Below are 23,965 nucleotides of genomic sequence, written 5' to 3'. Positions count from 1 at the left end.
CAGTTGATCTCTGTCCTGGAATAACCCTGGGCTGCCTGCCTTCCCTGTGCCACCTGTCAGGAGCTTGCTTTCCCCCTGGCTTCTGGCTTCCTCAGCTCCCTGGCTTCTGGCAGCCTGCCTGTCATTTTATTCTCTCTTCTTGGCTTTCCATCTGCCCTCTCTGCCCATAGCTCTCTCTTTGCCTAGCTTCTCACTTGACTTGTCTTGGGTCTTACCTACCCTGCTGTTCACATATGCTCTGGTCACATGGTCATATAGTCCTACTTTGGTTTCTAAATAGGTAATGAGTGCACGTGGCTTATCAAGTCAACACTAAGGAAGAGAAAATAATAAAAACAAAGATACAGTCAAGCCTTGCCTCTTCCTCTCCTGATTTACTCCAGCCTCAACCTCATGCCCTATGGGGAAATAATTTCATTAGTTTACTGAATATATTTCAGAGTTTGTGCAAATACAAAAAAATCTGCTTACTGTCTCTACACAGATAGAACGTATTCTCCTCTCTGTCTCTGTCTCTGTCTCTGTCTCTGTCTCTGTCTCTGTCTCTGTCTCTCTCTCTCTCTCTCTCTCTCTCACACACACACACACACACACACACACACACACACACACACAGAGTTTCCTGTGGCTTACACTGGCCTTAGACTCACAGTAGGTGAGGGTGACCTTGAGTTTCTCACCCTCCTTCCTCTTCCTCTTGAGTGCTGGGGTTATAGACTATACCTAGTTTATGTGGTGGTGCTGGGGTGCAAACCCAGGGCTTTGTGAATGTACCACCTGAGCTACCGCCCTAGCCCCCATCTTCATTTTTAAACTTAGTGCATTTTTTTCTTCCAGGTTTGCCCTCTTTTCAATTTACATAGTAAATAAAGCTGTGTCCAAGGCTTTCTTGCTGGCCATCCCTCCTGGGTAGACTCCTGGGACTTTCCGTTTCCCATCTTGAATATAAAGAACACTGCAAGAAGTACCTTTGTGCCCTTTATACACACCACCCACTATCTGTTTCGTCCCTGTCTCCTTCCCAGCAATATAGACATGGGGCAGGCACATCACCTGTTGCTAGCCTCTTGTATCTGCCGTGACCCTTGGCCTTGCCATGGATGCCTCCTCCTCAATGAATTTAACTGCTCGTCCTTATCAAATAGTCTAAAGTTTAAGCTTCTCCTTAAACTGCTTTCTGTTTGCTCAATAAAAAATTTTGCCTTTTAGGACAAAATATTAAAGGAAAATAATTCCCAATATTTCTCCCGATTCTAAACAGTAGTAGATATTAGGTGTTTGCCTGGAACCACAGTGCATCAAATCCTCACAGTTCATTGAGTGGAGAACTATTATTTTACAAAGGACAATAGTCTTTAGTATTTAGGTGGTTGGGACAAGTTCACACAGCTGCTGATAGCAGAGCCAGGGTCTAGCCCAGGTCCTCCTGACCCTGTAGTGGGCTCAACTGCTGCAAACCAGTCTGAGAGGCCTGTGGCAACTTGAGTTAGGTCAAGGGGTTTAGGGATGCCCATGACTGAGTCTCTTTTAAGATAATCAGGTCCCAGACTCCAGGGCTGCCTCAATCTTTTGTGTTCCTCTCTAGCTTCCATGAAGATTTCTATTATAACGACACAGCTGGCTACTTCATTATTGGAGGAAGCAGGTATGTGGCAGGCATCGAAGGGTTTTTTGGACCAGTGAAATACTATCGCCTCCGCAGCCTACACCCCACACAGGTGAGCCTTGGGGATCAAGAAGTTTGCCAGGAGTGTGTGTGACTATGGGCCACTGGGAGCAGGAAACACAGTGTAAACAAAAGATTTACCCAAGCGGACGGAAGCATGCGTGGGCTCAGCCACCAAACATAATTAATATTGAGGCTTCCCCTGAGCCAGCCCAATAATAGATTTCTGTTACCGTGCGGTTCATTTAGTACTCATAAAATGGGAACCATTTACTTCCTCTGTTTTAATAACTACTAGCTTAATTATAGAGTAGATTTTTATCAAGCTGTTGCCTATCCAGTGATTAAGCTAATGAAAGGAGAGAATCTTAGTTATTTGGTAAAGCTTCTTTTCTATGCTATTATTTAAAGTATCAGAAGAAGCAATACTCCAGCAAATTAAAGCCCTGTGCCAGCCAATCTTCACTCATCCTCTTAGAAGCCCTACCTCAGCTCATGCTGGGGTGGGTGGACCACAGAGAGCCAGATTCAATAGGGCATTGGACCCCGAGGTAATTTACTGTACCTAGGACACATATCCTAACATGCCCATGGAGGACTACTCTAGCTGTTTTCATTCTAGTAGAAGACTCATGGCTCCCTACCACACAGCCTCCGAACAGTGTCTTCTCATCCCTGCTAAGGAGATTGAGGACCCCACCAGATGCCCGAGAGGAAATTGTCTTCTCATTCCCTCGACCCAGTGGAGTCCAGGCAAAGACACGAGAACAAATAGGAAGCCTCGACTTGCTCCCTATCTTTGGGATAGCTAGGAAAAGAAAAATCACAGATCTACTTGTGCAGTATATGCTTCAGAGTAGCTACTGCATGCCAGACCCTGGGCTGAGAGGAGAAGCAAGAAAGATGGGTCAGGCTGAGCTTCAAACATTTCGCTGTTGTGGTGTGGAATGGTGGTGCACCCCGGTGAAGCCAGTGGTCAGTGGGTTGAGGCAAAAAGACCAAGAGCTCAAGATCAAGTTTGATGTCAGCCTGGGACCCAGGAAACCCTGCTCACAAAAACAAAATAAAAATAGGTTTTGGTACTGGGGCTCGAATACTGCTGAGATTTTTTGTTGTTGTTGCTTTTTCCTTCTTTCTTTCTTTCTTTCTTTCTTTCTTTCTTTCTTCCTTCCTTCCTTCCTTCCTTCCTTTCTTTCTTTCTTTTTCAGTTTTAGACTTTTTCCTTTCTTAAAAACATTTTTTTAAACTTTTTTTTTTTAGACAGGTTTTCACTAGGTTGTCCAGGCTAGCCTAGAACTCACTCTGGAGTTTAGACATGCTTTAAACTTCTGCTCCTCTTGCCTTACGTTACTGACTAGATGTGATTACAGATGGATGTCAACAGACCCGGTTTTAAACAATGTTTTGAAGATACCCTAATTAATAGAATGAACAACATATACATATATATATTCATATATGAAACTGAAGATTATTTTACTAAGAATTCCTCCTCCTTCTTCTCCTCTAATGTGCTCTAAAGTTTTGGATCCTTCTGTATAAACAAACAAACAAACAAACAAACACAAAAGAAACCACTGCTGGTTATAACCCAGTGAGCCCATCTTATGAGCCTCTCTTGGGTCCAGACATACATTTGAAAACAGAGTTAAGATTAAGTTCCCTGGTCCCGAGGGGCTTGCTCTTTGGGACTTTGGCCCGTTTCTCTTAATAAGTCATATGACAGGAGTTAATTCCCACGTGCTTGGGTTCACTGAGGTACGTGTGTACATCTGGCCACATGTTAAGGCTGTACGGAGTCGTGGTTTGGAGCAGTGGCCCTTCATTGGCTCCTGCAGATTGAGGCTGCTACAGAGCAGAAGGAAACAGAAGGCGGGCCTCAGGTGGCAGACCCAGCTTAGGTAGAAATAACATTTGGAAATGGAGATGAATGCAATTTTCTGGGGACTACATGTGGAGGGGGACAGGTCTCTACTGATGTGTAAGAAGCTTTGCAGATGAGAAGGTAGCACACAAGAAGCTGGACTGGCACACTTAATAGCACTGGTTTGCATATCCAGGCGGGATGGTAGCTGGTGAGACCTAAGACAGCTGAACACACCTCTGTAGGTACTAGCCAGAGGACATTTGATGACGACTGAAGTTCATGCAATTTCTTACCCTCCCGCAGATTCTTAATCCTTTCCTTGAGAAGGAACTGGCTGAACAAATCAAGTTATATTATGAGCGGTGTGCTGAGGTCCAAGACATAATATCCTCGTATGCTGCAACAGTCCACGTTGGAGGTGAGAGGCGAGAGACATGTAAGTACGCAGCCCCAGAGGGCGTTTTAAGGTCTGCATTTGCATTGACACGCTTAGCTTTGCTCTGGGGTGGGGGGAGGACTGAAATAGAAACATATCCCACATATCACTCAGCCCAGATACCAACAGGGCCAGGTGTACCTCAAGGCTTCCAAAGACCGATGGGAACCAGAGCGTGCATTCTGCCTCCATCCTTACCCCTACCCCCCCCCCCACCGCCCCCAAGCACCAGCAACTGCCATGAACGTAAACTGGTGGAATCTCCCACCATACCTGATCAATCTTGTTTAAGAATACAAATGAACCTTGCCTGGTGTTCTTTCTACCTAGAAGGCATGTGGGGGGGGGGGGGTGGAAGAGAGGAGAAGAGGAGGGAAGGGGATGGGAGGGGGAAAGGGAGGGGAAGGGGGAGGGGAAGGGAGAAGAGAAGAGAAAGAAGAGAAGAGAAGAGAAGAGAAGAGAAGAGAAGAGAAGAGAAGAGAAGAGAAGAGAAGAGAAGAGAAGATGCATTGGAAAATATAAAGTAATCACTAGAAATTATTGTACACATCAGTGTACTTTTGTCTTGGACCATTAATATCTGAAAAATGTCTTTGCTATCTGGGGTCCTGTTTTATTCTTAAATCCTCAGATCAGCTCAGGAAGGCACCAGTAAATTCGGCAGAAGGAATGAATCTCAAACAGACTGCTTTCGAGAGGATTCACATGGCCCAGGATCTCCTTTCTCACCCAGGGTGTGGACAGAGCTGAGTCTTCTCTCCTAGGGTCCCAGCATAGATTTAGCACTTGTAAATTTTTCTGTGCTTTAGAGCTCCATGTTTGATGTGGTGACACTACAGTTAGTCACATATGTTCCTTCTGGAAGATAAATTCCTGTGGGATGTTTGTCACCAGCAAGAGCTAGTTTAGTATCTTAATCTTGCCTTGAGTATCTCATGCCTCTGAGTGGAACTTCCAGTTCCAGGCTAGGGAAGGAGGGGTCCATAGATGCACCTAAGCCATGCCCCAGTCTGACAGGGTCACATAGTGGTCAGAGTGGGTAGCAGGTGGTCAACACCCCTGCAGTTCTATTCAAAAGCAGATTATCAGGCTAGAGAGGCCACTAGGTAGGTACATGCACCTACAACGGAGCCTGACAGCCTAAATTCAACCTCTGGGACCCACATGGTGAAAAAGAGAACTGACTTCTCAGAGTTACCCTTTGCTCTCCACTTGAGCCGTGTGGAACACACAGGATCCTCCCACCCTGAACAAAAATCTAATTTAAAAATAGATGATCTTGAGCTAAGGAGATGGCTCAGTTGGTAAAGTATTTGCAAGCATGAGGACCTGAGTTCCGTGCCAAGAACCCATATAAAAATGCTGGATATGATTGCCTGGAATCCCAGTGCTGGAAAGGTGGAGACTGGGGCTTGCTGGTCAGCCAGGCTAGTCGAGCTAGCTCCAGGACAGTGAGGAACCACATCTCAAAGGCTAAATGATGTTTCTGGGAATGACGCACACCACAGGCTGTCCCCTGGCCTCTATGCGCATGTGCACATGTACAGGCATACCCACACACGTGTGCCCCCTCACCATATACATGCAGGTATAAAAAATTAAAAAGAATACACTGTCCTAATCCCCAGCTGCTGCTCTCACTGCTTGCTGAATCATACAGAAACAAAGATGCTGCCAGGAGAGGGGGCAGACACACAGGAATAGTAATGTCCCAAAGAGGAAACTCATTTGGATCACTTACATGGCACCAGGAGTGAGACCTTGAGTGGAAAAGCTAGCCCTATATGCCGACCTGTTTAGTGACATCAGGAAGATTCTCCTAAAGCCTTCAATTGCCTCACCTCCCTGGGGGCTCTGGGGTCTTATTCTTCAGCACACATGCCAGCAAAAATGACCTAGATTATGGGCCTCCTGGGAACAAGTCAGAGGCCAGCTGTTCAGTCTGTAGAACCAGTCAACAGTCATTAGCATCTTTGGCATGTTTCTCTTGGACTTGGTGCCAAATGCTGACCCCAAGACAGAGGTGTCATGGCCAGTTTCAAATCCCCGAAAGACCCGAGCCAAATCCAGGAATATTAAGCCTGTCCTTCCATCCTAAGCTCCCCTTGCGAAGGACAGCTTTCAGAGGGATAAGGTCATTGCCGCTCCTGAGGGGGTGATGTCTTCTGCTTCTGTGCAGGTGACTTCCATAACTCCTACCTGGACCTCAAGCGCAAGTATGGGAGAGCCGAGGTGTGCAGAGCCTTGCCCTGGGGGAAGGAGCTGAGAGACAGGCACCCCAGCTTGTTCCAGACCCTGCTGCAGATGGACCTGCTGACTGGTAACTAAGCCTCTGCCTGGGGTGTGGAGCTAGCTTAGAAAGGCACCCTGCTTTTCTGTCTACTCTCTCCTCTCTCTTGGTGATTTATGCCTTAATGTTATTTTTAACCCTAGTGTTCTAGTTTAATTTCAGATTTAAATTCTGCCCTTGTGTGTCCACAGCGCTGAATATATCTGTGCACATTTCCAAAAACTTAAATTTAGGGATCACTCAAGCGATTCTTTATCTAAAGCCAGGGCTGCATAACGGACAGGCCGCCGCCAGAGCTGGCCTCCAAATGGAGTTAGTTTGCAAAATACCTCTCTGCGTGTTTGAAAAGAATTTCATTATCGGTATCTAAAAACTTTCAGAAAAATGCAAATTTCTAGCTTTACTTGGAAAAAAATACTCAAAGATCTAGCTGCTCTGGACCTCTGTTCCTACCCGGAGGGAGGGCTGGGTCCAGGCATTTTCTGTTTGCCCACAGCCCCTCTTCTCTGAGTTTTCGCCTCCTACCATGTACTGTCATGGACGGTTAGACATCACCCAACCCTTAGGCATTTGGACCCGAGCCTCTTGACTTGAAGTACATTTCGCTGTCATCTCAGATTTGAAGGTCCTTCCTGGATGTTAATGGGTTCCTCTTAGGTCCAATGCAAGTTGTATTTGGCTTAGTTAAGTACACACTGTAGGGCCCCAGGAGATCTTGAAGCCATGCCTGTTAGAAAGAGGAGCTGGTCACAAGGGGAAGCACCCGGCAGGGACATGTGTCAAGTGATAAAAAAAAAAAAAAGACTCATTGTGTTCCAGCTCAGGAACCAGTCCCTTGAGTGGAGGAAATGGGAGAATGACCTCTTGCAAGTGGCACTGTCCCAAGGCGTGGGCTTTCTTTACACACCGACCTTGCCCATCCTGGAAGAATCCAAGCTGTACAGGATATTTGATCTTTTGTTCTTTAATATTGACTACAGGAATGCTCAGTCACTTGGCTGAGTGAGATGGCAGGAGGCTCCCTACTCTGAGTGACGGGCTTAAAGACAAAGATAAATTGTAAGCCGTTCTAATAAAAGCCATGAAAGTGACGGCACAAAGAGAGGAGTGGCTGCTTCTAGACTCAGGTGTCCCAGAAGGGCTTCCAGGAGGAGGTGACATTGTGACTGATTCTTGAGGTATTTGCCAGATAAGAGAGGCAGGAGTGGGTGTTGCAGAGGCAGGGAGGGGGGACAGCACAGGACACTAAGGGATGGGAAGCCAGAGATGACCAAGGGGCTCAGCCAAAGCTTAGTCACCAGCTGGAATCTGTGTGGCTTCCCCTCTTAGGTCCCTGCAACTAGTTGGAGGGTGTCTGGCTGTAGGCAGAGTGTAACCAGAGGAGTTTCTGATATTACGCTGACAGCAGTTGGCGACAGGGAGTGAGCTAGGAGAGTGTGGAGCAGGGAGGGGATTACAAGGTCCTGGAAGAAAGGCTGGAGGTCTGAGTAGGACAGAATGATGGAGACAGAACCAAGGGATATGGCAAAGGTAGCATTGCAGCATCCATGGCTGCTGGGTGATCTGAAGCATATGCCCTGTGACATCGTGGTCTCTGGAGCTGGGTGACCTGCTTCCACTTCATTTAACGCCACTCGCTGTGTGCTCTTAAGCAAATGCTTGTCTTCACTGAGCCCTCATTCCGTCAACTACACAACAGAGTGAGGTGACAGTGATGGTGTTGATGGTGATGGTGGTGGTAGAGGTGGTGTTGATGGTGATGGTGGTGATGATGATGGTGGTGACGGTAGAGGTGGTGTTGATGGTGATGGTGGTGATGGTGATAGTGGAGATGGTGGTGGTGGTGGATGTGATAATGGAGGTGGTAGTAGTGGTAGAAGAGGAATAAGAGGAATGGACGGGGGAGGAGGAAGCAGTGGGAGACTCCTGTGACAATCCCTCCCTCCTGGTTCAGTAAGCTGACATGTATATGAAACACTGTGGGTGGAGTGGGGATGTAGCTAAGAGGTGGAGCACTTGCCTAGAGTGTGCAGGGCTTTGATCTGAGCAACGAAACATCTCTCCTCTTCAGTACTGTACTCATTTGGGCTGGAAGGGTCTTTGTCTTGGGGTCCTCCTGTGCACATCTGCTCTATGTTCCTCTCCACCCATTAATACCAACCATGCCCACTCCTCTCCTCCAAGACACCACTAGACATTGACCCGTCTCTGTGTCCCCAGGAAACCCAGTCACCCCAACTGCTTTGATGACTGGGAAGAGATAGCCCAGGTTTGCCCTGAGCCCTTATGAGGTGGTGGGATTGCCCCACACCTAAAAAGACCTAAGGAGAGGGTGTGCATGCAGAACACTGAGGAGTTTAAACTGAACCTCCCACCACATCTACCAAAACTCGTGTCTGTGATTTCTGATCATAGTTAAATATAGTTTCGCTGTTGGGGAGGAGGATCGAGTCATTTTCACAATACATTCTTTTTTAAGAAAATACTCTCAATACAAATGTTTCCATGTTATTTTTACAGCTCAAGGTTTTGTTTGTTTGAATCTAGGACTATTTTATTCTCCGTGGAGGCCTGGAAATAGAATCAAATGAAAAACTCAAATTGTGAGCTTGCAGGACAAGCTAGATCTAGCAAGTCCCACCTAGAGCACACAGTCACAGCTTGTCCCCACTGTCTCAGAGCAGGGGGACTCAGGAGTGGAAAGGAAGGTAAATTACTGAAGCTGGTGCCCTATTCTGGCAGAGGCATCTGCTTTTCTAAGTTGTGTTGGAAGAGCCCAGAAGCCTCCTGCAGAGGGAGGGTACACATACCCATCAAATTCTTCTCTGCTGGTATGGTGTTCTTGCTTGGGTCTGTAATAGCATCATCTGGCTAACCCAAGAGAGAGAAACTGGTGTCACATCTCATACCCAGCTTCCTAACAAGGTTGAGAAAAATGCAGAAAACTTGATTTTGAGAATTGAAGGTAGAAAATCAGTTTACATGTTTAATGGACCTTTGTTATGGTCCCTTATCCAAAGAACAGCAGCAAGGCTGCTACGCCCGTGTACCTGGTTTCTGGAATACCATTTCTGATAAGGTCATCCTTCTGCTAGTGTCTGGCTAGCCCCAGCATGCTCCTCACAACTCATTTGTAGAAAGTGTGTCTGTGTTCGCTCTGTACTATCAGCCTGGTATGTCTTGCCGTATTGATCAGTAGACTAGATTAAGCCTCTCTTCACTATGGTTTGGCTGTCACTTGACCCCAAGAGTTCATATGTTAGAGGCTTGGTCTCTAGTGTGGCATTGTGGGAGGAAAGGGAAGGTTCAAGAGGCGGGAGTCAGGGGCTGGAGAAGTGACCATACAAGCACGAAGACCTGAGTTTAAATTCCGAGCACCCAGATGAGGCAATACATGGCTATAATGCAGGTGAGGTGCTGGAGAGGCAGAGACAGGAGGATCCAGGGGAGTGGCTGGCCATGTAGTCTTGCTGAATTGGCGAGGTCCAGGTTTGGTAAATGTCACAGTCTCAGATTTAAGGCAGAGAGGGATTGTAGAACCTTTGTTTTCCACATGCAGCACACACGCAAAAAGTAAGCACTAGTTGGAGTGTCTCTCAGACACTGCAAGCATGACTCACAGAAGGGAGCGTGGCTGTTCTCCTGGGACCTCTGACCTTTAAAGAGGTAGAGTTATTGTAAGAGTTAAGACCAGACTGGATCTCTCTCCCTAGAAAATCTCTCACTTGCACAAGCTCTTGCTGTGAAATGATCCCCAGGACCAAGCTGTTGCTAGCAACGCCCCCTTTGAACTTCCAGAGCTGTGCCTTGAACCAAATCTCTTTTCAAAAAAGAAAAAATACCACACCCCAAGAATCTCACTTACAGTAATACAAAGCACATGAATGCATGCATATTGTGGCATTTCCCACATCTGAGATAAGCTATGAAAACGGACTCGAGCGGCAGATGCTCCATGCTTGGATCTCTTGCTGTAGGACTGAAATAGGCACAAAAGATAAGGCTTTCACTGAGTGTATTCTTAAGTCATTTCCAATCGTTCATCCCCTTATTCACGAAACAGGTGTCGGCTGAATGCCGTCCATGAGCCAGAACAGAACAAAGAATAAGGGAAGACTGTTAATTTGTTTCTCCCTGTGTGTGAATGGTGTGTCTTTGTTCATGACAGTGCACATGTGGCGATCAGAAAACAACTTTGTGAGATGAGTTTTTCCCTTCCACCTTTACATGGGTTCTCGGGATCCAACTCCAATCACCTTATCCCCTGCGCCATCTTGCCTGCCCAAGTTTTGATCAGACAAGATGTTTTTATTTTCTTTCACTGGCAATTGATCCCAGGGCCTGTGTGTGCTAAGCAAACATGCCACCACTGAGTCACATCCCCAGCAAGGCCATGTTTTAACAAGTTAGTTGAGCCAAAAGAAAAGTGACAGGTTTCTTTATGTCTTCAGAGAAATTAATTTGTGGAATTAGTATTTCTGTTTTTAGTTTATTATTATTTGTGTGTGTGTGTGTGTGTGTGTGTGTGTGTTGCCTACATATATATGTATATCACATACATGCCTGGTACCCAGGGAGGTCAGAAGAGGGCATTGGATCCCTTGAAACTGAAGTTATGGACATCTGTGAGCCACCATGTGGGTGCTGGGAATCAAACCCAGGTCCTCTGGAAGAGCACTCAGTGCTTCTAACCACTGAGCCATCCCTCCAGCCCTCTATTTTTTTTTAACAGAGAAGATGAAACAGGATGGTGGCAGTTCTGATCCCTTTTCCTTGGAAACATCTCCTCATGTATATAGTCAACATTCTGCTTCTGGGCCTATGCACCTACACATTTCAGACTTGAGGGTGATTCCTTCCCTACACACACTGTGATTTCAGATGGCACATCCACTTCCCATCGAAGCCAGCACTTCAAAGGAGAGATGGAATTTTGCAGGGGTGGAGAAGCTTCCATTCCATCTGCAAATGAGATGAGGTAGACTAGTCTGTATGTCTCCACCTAGAGAGGTCAGCTGTTTTTTACACCTTAATTCTTTGAGGGCTGTGCCAATATGCTTAACATAAAAACTTCCATTTTGACTATCTCTTTATCATACACTTCAGTATTGTTAAGAATGCTATGAATCAGATCACCAACACCCTTTATATCTTGAAAAACTGAAATTATACACTTGTTTGTAAAAATTCCCCATCTGTCTGCCCCAGTCCCTGAAAACCACCATTCTACTCTCGTTTACTGTGAGCAGGCGCCACCATCTCAAATGGCCCCTCGAAGTGAAACCATCCACCTTTTAGTTGTTGGTTTATTGCATGATGTGCTCACCCATGGTATAGCATACATCAAAATCTCCTCCCCTTCTTAAAGACGAACAGTCTTGCATTGTGTGTCCTGGCCACGTTTGACTTATCCAGTCTTGCACTAATGGACACTTGGGTCCCTCCTACTCCTTGTCTATTGTGAGGAACGCTGCTTTGAACGTGGGAACACAAATGCCTCTCTTCAGCCATGTTTGCTCTCAGTGTTTTGATCTGTATATCCAGCAGTAGGGTCACTATTGGATCATGTGGAAGTCCTGCTTAGCCTTTTGACAAACCTCTACAGTTTTCACAATAGCTGTACCATTTTCTGTCCCTACTCACAGTACGCACAAGGAATTCATGTTCTCCAATCCTAACCAACACTTACTTCTTACTTATTTTGATGCTAGCCACCATTACGCCTATGTGGTGTGATAAGTTTTATGCAGCATTTTACACACTGTGGAGAGTCTGGTTTTATCAGAATCTAGAATGTGCTTGTCTAGGAAAGAACTTCATGGGCAGAAAATAGCCGTGTGGGTATGAGGGACTGGCCTATATGGATGGGCTGCTTTGACTCAGGGTTGTTAGGTCTTCTGTATGCCCTTATGATCTCCTCAGGGGATGGTTTGTGCAGGGCAGCACAGAACATCCAAGTGATCAGTTTTTGCTTTGGGTCCTCCACAGTGCCAGCAAAGCTTCTCGGGGCGTGCTAGCTGCTTAGTGACAGATTCTTCCTCCACAAGATCCTGCCCAGACTTCTCAAAGAACATGGCTCACTTTTCTCCTTCCTCCCTGATAAGCAGCCTTCGTGTTCCAACTCAGTCCACCTCCTCGTGCCTTTTGTCCATCTCTGTAGGTCCACAGCTCCTCCTCTTGTGTCCCCTTGTACATCTGCCCAGTTGCTGCCTTCCTCTATTACAATGGTGAGCTCTGTCTCCTTCCACTGCATAGCTTAGAGTAGCAGTTCTCAACCTGTGGGTCACGTGAGTAACCCTTCCACAGGGGTCACACATCAGATAGCCTGCATAGCAAATATTTACAGTATGGTTCACAGCCGTATCAAAATTACAGTTATGAAGGAGAAATGAAAATGATTTTATGGTTGGGGGTCAGCGCAATATGAGGGACTGTATGAAAAGGCTGCAGCATTAGGAAGGTTGAGAGAACCACTGGTTTAGAATCCTCCTCAGCTTCCTTTATTTGTGTGTGTGTGTGTGTGTGTGTGTGTGTATGCTTATTTATGGAGAGTTTGTGTATGTGTGGGGTATGCATGCACATGTGCACACACACGTGTGTGAGACCAGAGGTCACTCTCAGGCACCATTCCCCTTGTCTTATGAGTCTCCCTCCCTCTAGCCTGGAAGCTCACCAAGTTTGTTTGACTCACCAAGCTTGTTTGACTAGGCAGTGAGTCCCAAGGATCTACTTCTCCATCACTAGGGTTAGAAGCATGTACTACCATGCCTAGCTTTTTAATATGCGTTCTGGGGATCAAATGCAGGTTCTCGCAGTTGTGGGAAAAGCCCTTGCCAGCTAAGCTATCTTCCCGGTTGCTGTTTGTTTTTGAAACAGGGCTTAGCATGTAGTCCTGGTTATCCCTAATCTCACAGAAAGCTTCCGGCCTGAGCTTCGAAAGTGCTGGGGACTCCAGATGTCCAATACCACAAGCAGCTTTCCCTGTTGTCTTGAAGACCCTCACCTCAAAAAAATCTTGAGAAGCCAAGCGCCTCCCAGTGCCCAGGGATCAGTGTTCTTACCATCCTCGAACCTTTGGCAGAGGCCTTGCTCCCATGAAGGAGTGATGAATTTGACTCCTAGGAGACCCAACATCGAGGTCTGCTTTGGCAAAGCTGCCATTCCCGTCCAGCCTGACAGAGTCCGCTGGGTTCCCTGTTCTACCTGCTGTATTTCTCTCCTTCCTCTTCCGTCATGAATCTGTTCCCTCTTGGGAGCTACCATCTTGCCATTGTTAAACACCGCTCAGGTCCCTGGAGCTGTGGACGCACTCTAGAGTTCCTGAAAGTAGACTGGAATCTTTTCAGTTCTATGAATACCAAAGAATTTTGGAAATGTGGCTCTCATCCTGGTCCTGGTCCCAAAGCACTCTTCAAAGGGCTTTTTGGCTATAATCTGATGGTGAGGTGTACAGGCGCCCAGATATACATTGCACAGTCGGTTTGGAACCCATAGACTGAGTTCCTCCTGGCACTGTGCTAGGCCCTGGGGCAACCACACCGAGAGTGGGACCAGCCCACACACAGCTCTAGGCCAAGTGCCCGGGGGCGCTGTGGGGGAGGCTTGCTAAACGTTGACAGCTGATGTGCTAACATGCTGTAAAACTCTGCTGTTCCCAATGGTGTCTTCAGTCTCAATGTATAACAGGGCTTGTTCTTCACCTCACAGAGTCTGCAAGCCTTTGAATTAAAGATGGCAGCACTCCTGGGGAACCCAGCTGCAGTGCATATAGATGCACTCAGGATCCCCCTCCCCCAGCATCCCAGCGATGAGCTCTGCATCCTGATTCCCTTGCTTGATCTGGGAAATCTATCCCTGCTCTGTCCCTACGTTTCTACTTGTGCAGGGTGCTGGGGTAGCATCCAATACAAGATCTTCTGATTGAGATTTCAGCAGGGCATTTGGATAGGTCATTCCTGAGCATTGAATTCTCTAGGAAGATGATAGTTGCTGGAGCATGGAGATAGCCCTGTTAACATTTGGGCTTTGTTTTTGTTTGGTTTTTTTTCTTTCTTTTTTTATTATTTAAGAGTTGTTCTGTCCATTTCATTCTTGTATTCTCCTGTCACACCGTCCTTGTCAAAATGGAGTAGTTTGAAATCAAAAGCCCTTTGAAGAGTGCTCTGGCACCAGGACCAGTGAGATGCCAGGTGAACCGACACTGGGGGGTGGGGGTGGGGGGGAGGCGGGAGGGCTGGACTACAGACTTGAGGGCTGGGCTCAATGAGGAAGACCTCAAAGGCTCACATCCAGTTAGGCAGAGCTCTGTGGTTAAGACCAGGTACCATAAAGTCAGTAGGGATGTGTGTGAGTGAGGCTGGTGTGATGGTTGTGTACCCATGGGGATATTTACCCCAGACCAGAACTATTGATGGTCTCCTCTCCCTCCATTCTGCACGGGTACCACTAAGCTCATATTGCTGGTGCTGGTGCCTAGAGGAAGTCTAAAAGCTGCCAATAAATGGTGCTCTGGGATGAGGCCAGGTCCAAGCCTGGGCTTCTCTCCCAGGGCTGACACCATCTGCCTGGTTTCTACAGAGCCTCTTGCCCCAGGCTTTGGAGCACGATTTAGAGAAGTGTCTCCATATAATCTGCTGAGGGGGAGGGGCTGCACCAGAATGCTGCTTTGATTTAGATTTCGCCAACCATTCTACCGTTTGCTTGAAGACACTAAAATACAGAGGATGGACACAATGGAAATTCAGTTACGTGACCCAGTAGTGGCAGGGCCTCCCTTCTCTTAGGAAATGTGCTTGGCTGTGGGAGAGACAGGACCTTTATTATTGGGAGTTGAAAGTGTGTATTGTTGGGTTTTAAATATATATTTATACAGAGGTTATGAAGAAGAAAACAAAGAAATTGGCTACAGTTTTTCCACAGCCCCCCAATACAATCCTGAAAGGAGAGATGGAGGAAGACAGGGGGAAGAGGGAAAGAGAGAAAGGAAGGAAGGAAGGAAGGTACAAATTTTTGAATTGTAGGTAAATATTTAGAAAATGCGGATGGGTGGAACTTTGGGTAGATGTGAGGACCTTGGACCAGTCTTCAGCACTACCCAACAGTAAAAATAACAAGGAAAGAAATAGCATATTGTGAACACGTTCAGACATTTTTTTCTTGCTATTTGCTCCTAAGCAACACAGAGTAACACCTATTTCCAGAGCGTTTCCATTGTACTAGAAGGAAGGAGAAAGAGGCACAGCGTGGATAGAACCGGTGTTCCCTGTGCTGAAAAGCACAGTGCTGAACTTGAGCACATCAGCCGGCTCTTGAAGCTTCTTGGAGCCCATCAGGACCTCAGATCAGAATGCAAATGAGGGACTCTCTGAGTGTTTTTTAAGTCAGTGAAGTTGATGAAGAGGGCTCCTCATGACAGTGGCATCATGACAGTGGCATGATAGCTCCTCTTTATTCTGCTCTCTTCTTTCAAACTTCTACTCTGGATTCGTGTTGCCATTCCAGAAGGCCGACGCTCAAAATGACTTTCCTATTGATGTCTCCATCCCTCTCACACGGAGCAAGGCTGCCTGCCTCTCTCCTTCTGAATTCTCAATCAGAAACCAGCTTCGGCTCTTAAGTGGGCCTTAAGTGGATGGTTATCTTCTCAGAGGCTTCCATTTGCCTCTTCTGACAATCAGCACACCCCGTCTGATATGAAGGGAGAGTGAAATAAGGCATCCATCCCGTGCTGAGGCGATGGCGCCTATGCCTTTTGTTCTCTTAGCGTCTGGTACAGAAAGAGAGAGGAAATGGAGAAACGGGAATCTCCCATTCTGCTTGTTTGTTTCTTCATTATACTATTAATCTCCTCAAACAAGACATGTTTTTAGTTACAGATCGGCTAGAAAAAAATGCATATGCTGAACCAGATGGATGAAATTAACAGTTTCATTAAACTGGGTTTAATATCACCAAAGACACCATGGCTTTGATTTTAGACAATAGTTACGATCCGAACTTTAACTGTTGGGTGAAATGAGTAATTTTACCTTAGCACTATTATTTTTATTAAATTCACCAGTGCAGAAAATTGTTTAGAATCTTGGGCAGAGAAAATACCAATTGGTGATATTTTTCTGGGAGGGAGTTAAGAATTTTAATATAAGAAAGAAATGAGCAAGCCCTTTCAGTCTGTAGAGCTTTTGGGGCCCAGAATCGAGACTGGAGGATTCTGGGTTTGTTCCAACTTTTCCAGCAGTCTCAGCTACCTGGGTGCTCCTGATAATGATTTCTGGGGTTCTGTGCCAGGGGTCAGAGGGGCAGGTGTTTCATTTAGAGTTTCATTTCTTTTGGAGCCCTCCCATCCTCTGAGCCTACAAAGCTGGCATCCCTGTGGCTCAGGCAAAACCCATCATCTTAGGAATTTGGCAGTGAGGTGAGGCCAAGATGAATCGTTAACGATAATTCAGATGCCACTTTGCCAGGAATGTGCACACAGGGGCGTATGAAACGAGCATGTTCAAAACTAAATACATAAATAAGTAGCCGTAGGATCTCTGTACTATTGTGTTCACTGAATCCATGGAGAACGTTCTTATCAGGGGAATGGTCCCGTAGAGTGGAGTGCTTCCCTTAGCGGACACAGGGAACCGCCCCCCCCCCCCCCAAATAAGATTCTCAGAGTCCTGGTGGGAAAAGGTGCTATCGTGTGGGCATAAACCCATCGGGAAAACAGAGAAGTGTCCGGGGCTGCCAATTGCTGCATTGTTGGCTGTAGCAAAATCACACGAAGCAACCCAAGAGTCTAAAAATAGAGAACTTGGTTCAGCTGTAAATGTGGTGTGGTTGGCCCTCTGTTCCTGTGGACTCGGCATCAGTGCATGATGGATCAAGGGTATTTAGAGTAGCAGGCTGGTGGGTGGAGCTGTGGTCTCCAATGCTTGGTGTGTGTGAGGGTTCTCAGGTCAATTCCCAGCACTGAAAAAGAAAACCTACAAAAATCAGTAATGAACATGTTACAGACACATGTTTTGCTTGTTATTAATCCTTACAATTCAGGGTAAAACCCTTTTCCTTAGCATTTCCAATGTAGTAGACACAAGGAATCTAGAGATGATGCAAGTTCAAGGGCGTGGCCATCCGATTAATAAGGTCATGGGACGTTGTCATCCACAGCACTCAGGCTTTAAAACCACACAATTGAGTTGAAAAAAAAATAATAATCACAAACAAATATCTCATAATGTTTCAAGTAAGCTTAGATGCTGTATTAGGCTGAGTTCACACTGCTCTTGGCCAAATGTGGCCACAAACTGCAGATGAGACACACCTGATAGAGTATACAGGAGGGTGAGTATGCCCAGGAAGATGTATGATAGAGCATGCACAGAAACATGTACATTGGAACATACTCTGCCATGTTTTACCTGCCACTTGGATGACTGAGAATGTAGGGAACTAAAGGGAATTCTGGTGTCCCAATTACTACCATTTATTTATTTATTTATTTATTTATTTATTTATTCATTCATTCATTCATTCATATTGGGAGAATGTGTACATGTGTGTGCAAGTGTGTGTGAAGGTCTGAGCTCATCATTGGTGTCTTTCCTCAATTGTGTCCCGCCTCTATTTAGACAGGTCTCCGATTGAATGTAGAACTTCTGGATTAGCTTATGTTAGCTGGCCAATGAGCTTCAGGGATCGATCTGTCTCACTCACCCTAAGGCTGGGTTATAGGCATATATCACAATGTGTCGCTTTTGTGTGTGTGTTGGGAATCTGAATTCAGGACCTCATGTTTGCACAGAACACATTGCCAACTGAGCTGTTATTCTACCCCTCCTCTGCATTACTGGAACATGAAACAGAATTGACTTGTGTAGCAGAATGTTTATTCTGCTACATCGTATTTGCAGTGGAGCTCTGTGGTTAGGCAGTAGAAGAGGAGGTGGAGCTGGGAGAAGAAGAGAGGAAGGGGAGGGGAGAAAAAGGAAGGGGAGGGGAGACAGAGAGGAAGGGGAGGAGAAAAAGAATGCTATCAGCCATGGAGAACCACAGATGGGTCGAAAGCTGTCCTGCATAGCAACTTCTATCAAAAGGTTAGATGTTGGGTAACAACTCTAATTGTGTGGGCATCTTGTTGATTGAGCAGTTCTAAATATATAAATCCTTTAGATAATCATTAAGCTTCAAGAGTCTCGTTTCTACCAGGTACTGTGAGGATGGCAGATAGTGTCTGGGGTTCAGCCAAACTTTGTGGATTGGCAGAGCCATCCCCCACGCTGGCATCTTGTGAGTGCCAGGGCTTGTGCATCTAACTAGCCAGAGTTCCCATCAGAGCCGAAGAGCAGCGGGAACATGGTGGCTGCCTGGGAACAAGTCAGACCAGGTGCCATTTTCTAAATATCACCCCCCTACAGTCTTGTGAGACCCATAGAGAGATGTTAATAATACATAATTAATTTAAAAGAGAAAGTTGGGCCAGTGAGATGGCCTAGTGGGTAAAGTGACTTATCACAGAGCCTGAAGACCTGATTTCAATCCCTGGAATACGGATAGGGGAAGGAACAAACTGACTCCTGCAAGTTGTCCTCTGACCTCCACATACACACACACACTCACACACACACAAATACATAAGTAAAGTTTAATAAAAAACTTAGAACATATAAAAATGAAGTCAGAATCTACAGTGGCATAATATGCCACAGGGGAAAAGAAAACGTATATATGTAAATACATGCATACATGAATTATTGTGCATACAAAGGAAAACTCTCCAAACATAGGTACCAAGCTTTTTACCAGCTTTTATCTTCACAAAAGACAGACTGGGGGAGCAGAGACTTCTGTTTTATTTAATACCATTTGCATTGTTTGATTTGTCTTACAAAAACAAATAGTTACGTTTCTTACATAACAAATAGTTATGTCTTTCTAGAGTAAAGCAAGCAAGCAAATATGCAAACATAGAGAATGTGGAAAAGGCACACTGCTGTTCAGGCTGTAAGATGGCTTTTCCAGCTCCCGTGGTTCTGGGCTTTGGGAATCTCTCTGTAGAGCCTAAGCAGATGCAGCTGGAGCTGGGAATTTGTCTACCTTTCAGAGGGTCCAGAAGCAACTTGTAAACGAATGTATCATCGTTCATGATTCCAGCCCTGGATCTCTCTCTCTCTCTCTCTCTCTCTCTCTCTCTCTCTCTCTCTCTCTTTCTCTCTTTCTCTCTTTCTCTCTCTCTCTGTGTGTGTACATATGTACCTCTATGTATGTGTACATATGTACGTGCATGTGCTGTGTGTGTATGCCTGTGTGTGGAGACTAGTGGGTACCTTTAATATTGTTGCTAAGATGTCATGTCCCTTGTTTGGTGAGACAGACTGTCTCATCGGCCTGAGGGTCACCAATTCCACTTGGCTGGCTGGTCAGCAAGCCTTGAACATCTCCTAGATCTGCCTGTCCAGTACTGGAGTTACAAGCAAATGCCTCTACACCTGGCTTTTTATGTCATTTCTAGGGATCAAAGTCAGGTGATCATACCATTTTGGCAAGTACTTTACCAACTAAGCCAACTCCCCAGACCTTCTGACCCCTGTTTTTAAAATGAATCACTGCAAGGGAATTAGTCTTCAATAAACTTAATCCAAACCTCTCATTCTCCACAATAAATTTTCAGCTATTTCTTACTGGTAGGCTAAGAAACATGATTTATCTATTGGCCCCCTGAACATTTTTTTTAAATAACTTTTTTTTCTAATAGGATGAAGAAAATGAAGTACCAGTTTCTAGGCAGGTAAAACTTTAGTCCAAGTTGACATTAACTTAACATTCAAGCTGGCCCTGTTTACACGTAACTTCAGTGCTGTGTTTCCTGTAAATAACATCTTCCATCCTGTATGGTCTTTTGTACCATGGCGCCTACAAATAGTGCCTTGCGTGTCCTAGAAGCATTTCTTGGCTGCATTAATAAATAAAAGAGATGGGTAGCAAAGACAAATTTTAGAAGATTCTAACAGTCACATTATGGGGCCGTCACACTTGGCCTCTGGACTTGGACATTGATCAGCATATAGATTTATGAGAGGTTTCATTAAAAAAAAAAAAAAAAAAAAAAAAAAAAACACCAAGCATATTAAGGCTGACCTGACAAGTCCTCATGCATACTGGGAGGCCTGGTGAATGTAGCTGCTTGCCTGTCCCCAAGGGGGTGAGTGTGAATTCTGGCTTGCGTGACCTGCCTAGCAGGGTTCAAAGGTTGGCCCAGCCCTTTGCCAGCCTTGTAATTGTACACAACTTATTTTGCTGCTTCAGCCTTAATCCCTTGTGGTGAAGGAGGGAGCTAATAATAGTATCAACCATCTAAGCTTGTGCGGATCCGATGGCCTCATTTGCGTAGGATGCCTGACCCCGTGTTTGGTGGCTTGTAAGCCTTCCACAGGAGTTGACTCACTCCTTTCATTATATCGAGAGACCCACAAGCAAAACTGGAATCGAAAGATGATGAGGAAGCATCTCAAAATAAAACGCTCCTTCTCAAATTTTGGGAGCGGTACCAAGGAACTATTTCTGGGATAAAACACATTCTTCTTCCGAGTCTGAGAAGAAGAGTCTCTCTGGAAGTTTCAGCAGCCCTGATTGGGCGGTGAATTACACTGAGTGAATTACTCTCTTGAGGCATCTTCTCAGCTATGTGAGGCACATCCTTTTCCCCGGGATACTAGGCTGTCATTTAGTGCCAGAGGAAAAGCTTTTTACAGAGTTGACACCATAGCTTCCCCCAAAGGGTTTAATTTACTTCCCTGGAGGGTGGTATATTTCAAGGTACTGCAGGACCCACCTAGTCAATAACAAAGGTACTTAATTGGCTATCCTTCCTTCTTCTCCAGCCACATCAGCCCTGTGGTAATTAATTCCGTGTGCTGCGGATTGTGTTATTTACAGTGCCATGGAACCAAAATGACTCCGTATTAGAAATCGGTGCGAGGATATTTGAGAAGGCTGTAAAGAGACTCTCCGGCATTGATGGCCTTCACCAAATTAGCTCTGCCGTCCCCTTTCTGATGGATTCCAGCTGTTGTGGATACCATAAAGCATCCTACTACCTCACCGTCTTCTATGAAACTGGATTAAATGGACCTCGGGATCAGCTGCAGGTGGAGTATTTTATGAGTCCAGGAGCACCTGTCACCTGGATTATGTGTGCTGAGAGATGCCCCTGCTAGCACCGGATGTGTTGCAGCTCCTTGGAGTCCCCTAAAAAGCTCTACACCCAGGGAAAAAAAATGTCATTGGGCTGTGGAACTACACAATAACCTGTTTTCAGGGAGAGAAAACAAAAAAAACCACTTCTCCATTTCTGCACATGGCTTTCATGTTTTGGCCAGCCATCCAAGGGCCAGTTTGAGTGGAGCCAGCTGAAATCCTGTCCATCAAAATCAGGACCCTCTTTCCTGATAAGCTCAATGGTCCTCAGGTTGAGGTCCTCACCCCTGTTTACTTTTTAGCTAATAAAAGTCTTTGGATCTTCTTGTCGCCACATCTATCCTCTTGCCATCAAAATAAATTCCGCAGTAGACAGTTTTACTTTGGGTCTTGAATCCAAATTGATTATGCAACGTGCCTAACATTTAGAGTCACATTTTCCTAAGTGTATTAGTCAGGGTTCTCCAGAAAAAAAAAAGAAAAGAAAACAGAACCAATGGGATTTTATATATATAGGAAGAGATTTATTCTGAAGAACCAGCCCATGTAATTATGGAGTCTGAGAAGTTCTCTGCTCTGCCATCTGCAAGTGGGAGGCCAGGCGAGCTGCTGCTGGTAGGTTTCTAGTCAAAGCCAGAAGGGCCAGCTGACCAGGGGAGCTGGTAGTGGAAAGTTTACCTCTTAGACAGGAAAAGATCAGAGTCCCAGCCCAGGCAGGCAGGAAGCCAACAGGGATGAGCTCCTCCTTCCCCTGCCTTTGGTTCTTTTCAGGCTCTCAATAGGATGCTGGGCCCCCACCCTGGGGAGGACCATCTGCTTTACTCAGACGCCCATTTCCAAGCTTCATTGGAAACAGCCTACCAGACTCCCTGAGAAATGATGCTGGGCCCCTGCCAGCATAGTCACATTGACAGATAACACTATCACAAGAAAACACTATGTTCTCTGATCTGATCACTTTTTAATTTCTGATCTCTGCATATGATTGCTTGTTTGTGTGTGTGTGTGTGTGGTTTTTGCTTTAGGGTTTTTTGTTGTTGTTGTTGTTGTTGTTTTTGTTTTGTTTTGTTTTTTGTTTTTTGGTACATTAACCTAATGACCCAGCTGAGGATGGCTGGGATTATAGAGATGGAACAGAGCAAATGACCTTTCAGCTTTAGGGGATTTTATAATCTTATCTACACAGTCTTGTGAACATTTTATCAATTATCAATTTCTTTTTAATAGGGCATGCTGTACAGTCTGGTTGGAGGCCAGGGCAGTGAGAGGTTGTCATCAATGAATCTTGGGTACAAACACTACCAGGGTGTTGACAGCTACCCACTGGACTGGGAACTGTCCTATGCCTACTACAGCAACATTGCTACAAAGACACCCCTTGACCAGCACACACTGCAGGGAGACCAGGTATGGCGGAGATGTTTGGGAGTGCTTGCAGCCTGGTTATCAGGGCCTTCTGAGCAAGCAATGTGATAGTGTCTGCACCTGCATCTGGTTTATGTGTTGGCTCTCTGAGGATGCACATTGTCTGATGGAGAGAAAAGTTTTAGTGCCTTATCTTCTGTTCCCATTTCGTACATCTGTGCAGGTTCGAAGGCTGTCTTCAGGCATGAGCCTACGCCTGTGAGCTGTCTGTGAGTGGGCAAACTGGTATGTGAAGAGGAGGTGGGCTCCTGAGGCAGATTTTGATCTTGAAAAAAGAAAACATACCAGAAACATAAGCATTTTGTCCATATGAGAGATGCTGAGGTCTGGAGATGTCAGGAGGGAGAAAGGCATTAACCTCCCAGCACCTCTGTCTGTACATGATGAACAAGCACGGTCTAACCACACACAGGGAGGGGGAGGCCAGCCTGATGTCCATCCCTGTTCCCAGCGCTGGATGTCTGAGAAAGGGCTCCTTCATATGGAGCCTGCTACTCCATTCCCAGGGGGTTGACGCTTAAAGACATCACCGTGACACACTAAGGGTATAGACAAGGGGGCCTAGTGGCAGCCCCTACGCATGACAAGTTTTTCCAATCTTGCTGACTCATTGGACAAAGCTATCAGTGGCTCACATCTGCCAAAAAAAAGCATAATGTGTTAGATTAGACTCACTGATGGCTTGTTTCCAGACCAAGAATAAAAGGCTGCCAGTGAAGGTGTCTACATACGAATAGCGGGAAAGCTTCCTTGATGGCACAGACCTAGGCATGGGAGAGGGGACAGTGGGCTGGTTGGCTTCAGGGACACAGAGGTGTGTGAGATGGTTCACATCGATAATGAGACTGGTTTGCTGTGAGGGTTGAGAGGGTTTTCCCCCTCTTGATAAAGGGCGCCAGCTGGTGAGTATTTCAAGCTTTGACTGTAGGGTAGGGTTTTTTTTTTTTTTTTTTTTTTTTTTTTTTTTTTTTTTTGCACCTGCTGATCTCTGCCAGGGAAATGTGGAAATAAATGGGGCATGTGGGTCTGTGTAGCCACAGACAATATGAAGCTCCATGGCAGTATTTGTCTGTGATCTATGCTATGAACTTCGCTTTTCCC

The 23,965-nt window shown here is 45.8% G+C and overlaps 1 protein-coding gene across 2 annotated transcripts in view; it reads left to right on the top strand.

The window, feature by feature from the left end:
• The window catches only part of Sel1l3 (SEL1L family member 3), a 110,833-nt gene that overhangs the window by 38,347 nt on the left and 48,521 nt on the right, over window positions 1-23,965 (top strand). The window contains exons 7-11 of one of the 2 annotated variants that reach the window (XM_076938501.1): window positions 1,586-1,718; window positions 3,837-3,951; window positions 6,149-6,289; window positions 21,179-21,390; window positions 22,667-22,846. In XM_076938501.1, coding sequence (XP_076794616.1) covers window positions 1,586-1,718; window positions 3,837-3,951; window positions 6,149-6,289; window positions 21,179-21,390; window positions 22,667-22,846 — 781 coding nt within the window. Of the gene's footprint in view, window positions 1-1,585; window positions 1,719-3,836; window positions 3,970-6,148; window positions 6,290-21,178; window positions 21,391-22,666; window positions 22,847-23,965 lie in introns of both variants that reach the window. The other variant, XM_034509065.2, reaches the window with a different exon arrangement.

Source organism: Arvicanthis niloticus, chromosome 7 (assembly GCF_011762505.2).
Source record: "Arvicanthis niloticus isolate mArvNil1 chromosome 7, mArvNil1.pat.X, whole genome shotgun sequence".
NCBI lineage: Eukaryota > Metazoa > Chordata > Mammalia > Rodentia > Muridae > Arvicanthis > Arvicanthis niloticus.
This window is presented reverse-complemented; position numbering and strand designations above follow the sequence as displayed.